The sequence below is a fragment of the Olea europaea genome, unplaced genomic scaffold (assembly GCF_002742605.1).
Source record: "Olea europaea var. sylvestris unplaced genomic scaffold, O_europaea_v1 scaffold4562, whole genome shotgun sequence".
Lineage (NCBI taxonomy): Eukaryota > Viridiplantae > Streptophyta > Magnoliopsida > Lamiales > Oleaceae > Olea > Olea europaea.
The window spans coordinates 30,926-35,917 of record NW_019262873.1 but is presented as its reverse complement, the minus strand read 5'-3'; the positions used below and the strand labels follow the sequence as shown (position 1 = coordinate 35,917).

The following is a 4,992-nucleotide window of genomic DNA, read 5'->3' as shown; positions in this document are numbered from 1 at the left end:
ACATTTTAATGGTGCGATCCCGAATAATAATTTTAAAACATGTGTTAGAATGTCATACCGTCACATAACTTTAAAATTCGGTAAGAGCTCACATCATAACATTTTATTTCATTTCATTGTACCAGAATGGTCATATCATTCATATCATAGTATTGATATCATAACTTTAACTTTCATGAGTATAAAATTCGTCAACATGTGAAAAAAATAATTAAACGGGACATAAAAAAAATACTGCACCTTATATCCTACCTTGTTAAACTGCTTTAATTTTTGAAAGATAAAACAAGAATCGTGTTCCCTTCTTTCCTTCTTTTTTTATTTCTGCCTCTACTATCACTGTGAGCAATGCACGTATATTTTTGTGTGTCTATTTCGTGTGGTGCATTCCATATACATAAACAGTTGCACCCTAAATTTCGAAGTCTGTGTATTATGGAAGAAACGTGTAAAAGTGGGATATGGTTATGGATAAAATAGGGAAACAGATATTTTGAATTAAAGATATTTGACTAAGTCTTGTCACCCAAAAGCCATGCATTACCGTACACATAGAGCATCCCTAAATTCAAAGTTCTAGTAAGATAACAACAATAGATAAAGTTCTCAACCACCACTCACATCCTCCCATATCCTTCTGTTTCTCTCTCCATTTTTTATTATAAAATTACTATTTAATCAATTAAATCCTATCAAAAGCCACTCTCTTTTCACGTGTCTCCCTCATTAAGTCTTTAATTCATTAAACAACACAATTAAAATATAATTTACAGCTACATCTTTCGACCTCAATAACTTGGTTTTTGCTAATCCAAATTAACTTTTTCTCGAACCTAAAATGCATGATTAAATATGAGCTTTCCAACGAGCCCAATATTTATATACTTATTTTCACACCGTTAATATCTACATTTTAGCCTAAATTATATTAAAATTTACTTTATATACACTTTAGTCCCTAAACTTTCAAAATATTAAATTATAACATACATAATTTAAATTCTATTCTACGAAATGTCGGAATATTACAATCTCCCCTCCTTAAAATATTTTTGTCCTCGAAAATTTACCTTGGTTAATCAATGAGCTCTGGATACTTGGCTTTAAGCTCCTCTTCTTTCTCCCAAGTTGAGTCATCAAGTCCATGATTTCGCCACTGGACCTTTACCAAGGAAACCTCTTTGTTTCTGAGTTAATGTAGCTTTCTGTCCAAAATCATCATCGGGGTTTCTTCATATGATAAGTCCCTTTGTACGTCCACTGTTTGATAACTTATTACATGATTGGGATCATGAACATATTTTCTAGGCATCGATATATGAAATACGTTATGCACTGCTGCAAGTTCAGGTGGTAAGGCAAGTCGGTAAGCCACAACACCAATTCTTTCAAGGATCTCGAAAGGTCCAATAAATCGCGGTCTCAATTTTCCCTTCTTACCAAATCTCAATACACCCTTCATGGGTGCTACTTTAAGGAAAACTTTGTCACCCACACTAAATTCCAAATCCTTTCTCCTACTATCCGCATAACTTTTTTATCGATCTTGTGCTGTTTTTATTCTAGCTCTAATCTTGTCAACTGCCTCAACTATTCGTTCAATGATTTCAGGACCTAAAATTCTATTCTCTCCGACCTCATCCCAATGGATAGGGGATATGCACTTCCTACCGTAAAGAGCTTCATATGGGGCCATACCTATAGTGGCCTGGAAGCTATTGTCGTAAGCAAACTCCACTAAAGGTAGGTGTGTCTCCCAACTACCTCCAAGATCCAAAACACATGCCCTCAACATATCCTCAAGGGTTTGAATGGTTCTTTCTGACTGCCCATCTGTTTGTGGATGATAAGCAGTACTAAACTTCAGTTTCGTCCCCATGGCTGTCTGTAAACTCTTCCAAAATTTGGACGTGAACCTCGGATCTCTATCTGAAACAATAGTGACTGGAACTCCATGCAGTTTGACTATCTCTTTGATGTATAGCTGTGCAAACTGTTCCATGTTGAAGTTTACCTTGATTGGTAGAAAATGTGCTGACTTCGTCAAACGATCAACCATTACCCAGATAGCATTGTGACCTTTTGCTGTCCTTGGGAGGCCTACCACAAAGTCCATCATTATGTGTTCCTACTTCCATTCTGGAATTTCCAATGGTTTCAGTAGTCCTGATGGTCTTTGGTGTTCTGCCTTGACCTACTGACAGATAATACATTTTCAATGAACTAACCAATTCCTCTCTTCATATTTCTCCACCAAAATGTATCTCGGAGATCTCGATACATTTTCGTGCCACTTGGATGTGCCGAATACGGGGTAGAGTGAGCCTCTTCTAGTATTTCATTTCGTATACTTTCATCTTTAGGTACACATAACCTTCCTTTGAAAATCAGCTCGTTATCTGCAGACATTTCAAATCCTATACGTTTGTTTGTGCCAACCTCAACCTTTATCTTCTTTAGAAATGGATCCTTATTCTGTGTCTCCTTGATTCGATCCCGAAGAGTAGGCCGAATCATAAATGATCTTATTCTTGCTGTAGTCTGAGTCGGTGGTGTGATAACTTTCAATCTCAATTTCTCAAAGTCCCTTATCAAGTGTTTCTGCACTGTGGGTAGAACTGTTAATTGTGATCCTGTCTTTCTGCTTAAGGCATATGCAACTACGTTAGCCTTACCTGGATGGTAATGAATTGTGCAGTCGTACTCTTTCACTAGTTCCAACCATCTTCTCTATCTCATATTCAGTTCCTTTTGTGTGAAGAAGTATTTAAGACTCTTGTGGTTTGTATAAATTTCACACTTCCCACCATAGAGATAATGACGCCATATCTTTAAGGCGTGAACTACCACTATAAGCTCCAAGTCGTGCGTTGGATTGTTTTGTTCACACTGCTTCAACTGTCTCGACGCATAAGCAACCACTTTTCCATACTGCATTAGTACCCAACCCAAACCCTGCTTGGAGACATCGCTATAGATCACAAATCCCTCCGAACCTTCAGGTATCGTCAATATAGGAGCTGAGACTAGCCTCTGCTTAAGTTCTTGAAAATATTTTTCACATTTTTTCGTCCACAGAAACTTCACACCCTTTCTTGTTAACTGAGTCATCGGCCCTGCTATTGTTGAGAAGCCTTCAATGAATCTTCTGTAATAGCCAGCCAATCCTAAGAAACTGCGGACTTCACCCACATTGGTCGGACTTGGCCATTTTGTTATTGCTTCGACTTTAGCAGGATCTACTTCGATTCCTTGGGCGGTAACTACGTGACCAAGGAAACCTATGCGATCAAGCTAAAATTCACACTTTTTGAATTTAGCATATAATTTCTCCTTCCTCAAAGTCTCAAGCACTACTCGGAGTTGTTCCTCATGATGCTTCCTATCTTTGGAGTATACGGGTATGTCATCAATAAATACTATGACAAACTGATCTAAGTACTGATGGAACACTCTATTCATGAGATCCATAAATACAGCTGGAGCATTGGTCAGACCAAAAGGCACGACAGTGAATTCATAATGCCCATACTGAGTCCTGAAAGCAGTTTTTGGTATATCACTTGCCCTGATTTTCAGTTGATGATATCCTGACCCCAAGTCGATCTTTGAAAACACTGAAGCACCCCTTAACTAGTCAAACAAATCTTCTATTCTTGGCAACGGATACTTATTTTTGATGGTTAGATGGTTCAATTCTCCGTAGTCAATGCACATTCTCATACTCCCATCCTTCTTGACAAAAAGTACAGGAGCTCCCCAAGGAGATACACTCGGTCGAATGAAACCTTTCTCTAGCAATTCTTCCAATTGAAACTTCAATTCTTGAAGTTCTTTCGGTGCCATTCTGTACGGGGCCTTGGATATTGGTGCTGCTCCAGGAATCAAATCAATTGTAAATTTCACTTGCCTACCTGCTGGAATGCCTGGCAAATCTTCTGGGAACACATTTGCAAAGTCTCGTACGATATTGATATCGTTAACAGTCATCTCTGTATGTTGAGAATCGATATTGTTAACCAAGAATCCCTGGCATGAATTTTTCCTCAACATCTTCTTAGTTTGTATAGCTGATATAAGACGAGGTAGGGATTTGAACTTTGCTCCAAAGAAACGGAACTCTTCCTCTCCTGGTCTATGAAATTGCACTTCTTTTTCATGACATCGAATGGTTGCATGATTAAATCCTAACCAATCCATGCCTAAAATAACATCGAAATCTTTCATTTCCAAGAGGTATAAGTCTGCTTCCAATATTTTTCCATCAATCTCTAACTTCATAGATTTAGTCATCTGGTTTGTGCAAAGAGTTTTTCCTAACGGGATGCTAGCCTCTAATTCATTATTCGTTCTAACAGATGCAAAGTTTGACCTAGTGACGAAGGATGCAGATATAAAAGAATTGGTAGCCCCAGAATCAAAAAGTACGTAAGCAGGCACATTGGATAATAACAGAATACCTATTTTTGTAATCATAGTGTTAGATTGGCAACCAAAGGACAGAAATGAATGATGTTTAGTCCTAGGTAAAAAGAACATAAGCAGGAATGTAAAAAAATAAATAAATTAATAAATACCTGCTATCACATTCGGATCTTGCTCCGCCTCATGCTGATTCAGTGCGAAAACTCAGGCCTTTCCTTTCTTGTTTTGGTCTAGATCATCATCCTTCTTCTTTGGAGGATCTGGACAGTTGAGAACGATGTGTCTGGGATTACCACACCTAAAGCACACGTTCTTCCCGAGCAAGCATTTACCTTTGTGGAGTTTATTACACTTAGAATAGGGTGTAATACTTCCACTCGTCCTACTAATGTGAATTCCTATGCTTGGTCTTTTATTCTACCAGTTGCGTCTATTTTTACTTTGATCAATCCACTTCCTTTTTCCAAATGACTCTTTGCTCTGCTGGGCATACTGTTCAAATGAGGTCCTCTGATATGAAATAGAGTGAGCCCTCTCCAACATTTCACGATATGAGGTGAAACGATG

General features: G+C 38.0%; 1 protein-coding gene across 1 annotated transcript; it reads right to left on the bottom strand.

Annotated features, from left to right (window-relative positions):
• Nucleotides 1-2,128: 2,128 nt before the first annotated feature.
• Nucleotides 2,129-4,968, bottom strand: LOC111388143. Its single transcript, XM_023012821.1, has 6 exons — nt 4,847-4,968; nt 3,751-4,522; nt 3,400-3,633; nt 2,848-3,294; nt 2,305-2,730; nt 2,129-2,194 (listed from the first exon to the last, which is right to left on the bottom strand). Exons 1-6 carry the CDS (start codon nt 4,966-4,968, stop codon nt 2,129-2,131), a joined length of 2,067 nt encoding a protein of 688 aa, XP_022868589.1.
• Nucleotides 4,969-4,992: the final 24 nt, after the last annotated feature.

Coding starts and splice junctions, on each gene's coding strand:
- LOC111388143 (XM_023012821.1), bottom strand. CDS start 4,968: ATGTTGGAGAGGGCTCACTCTATTTCATATCAGAGGACCTCATTTGAA. Junction 3,634..3,750: donor TATCTCCTTGGGGAGCTCCT/GTACTTTTTGTC, acceptor TTGTTTGACTAG/TTAAGGGGTGCTTCAGTGTT. Junction 2,195..2,304: donor CTCACTCTACCCCGTATTCG/GCACATCCAAGT, acceptor ATCTGTCAGTAG/GTCAAGGCAGAACACCAAAG.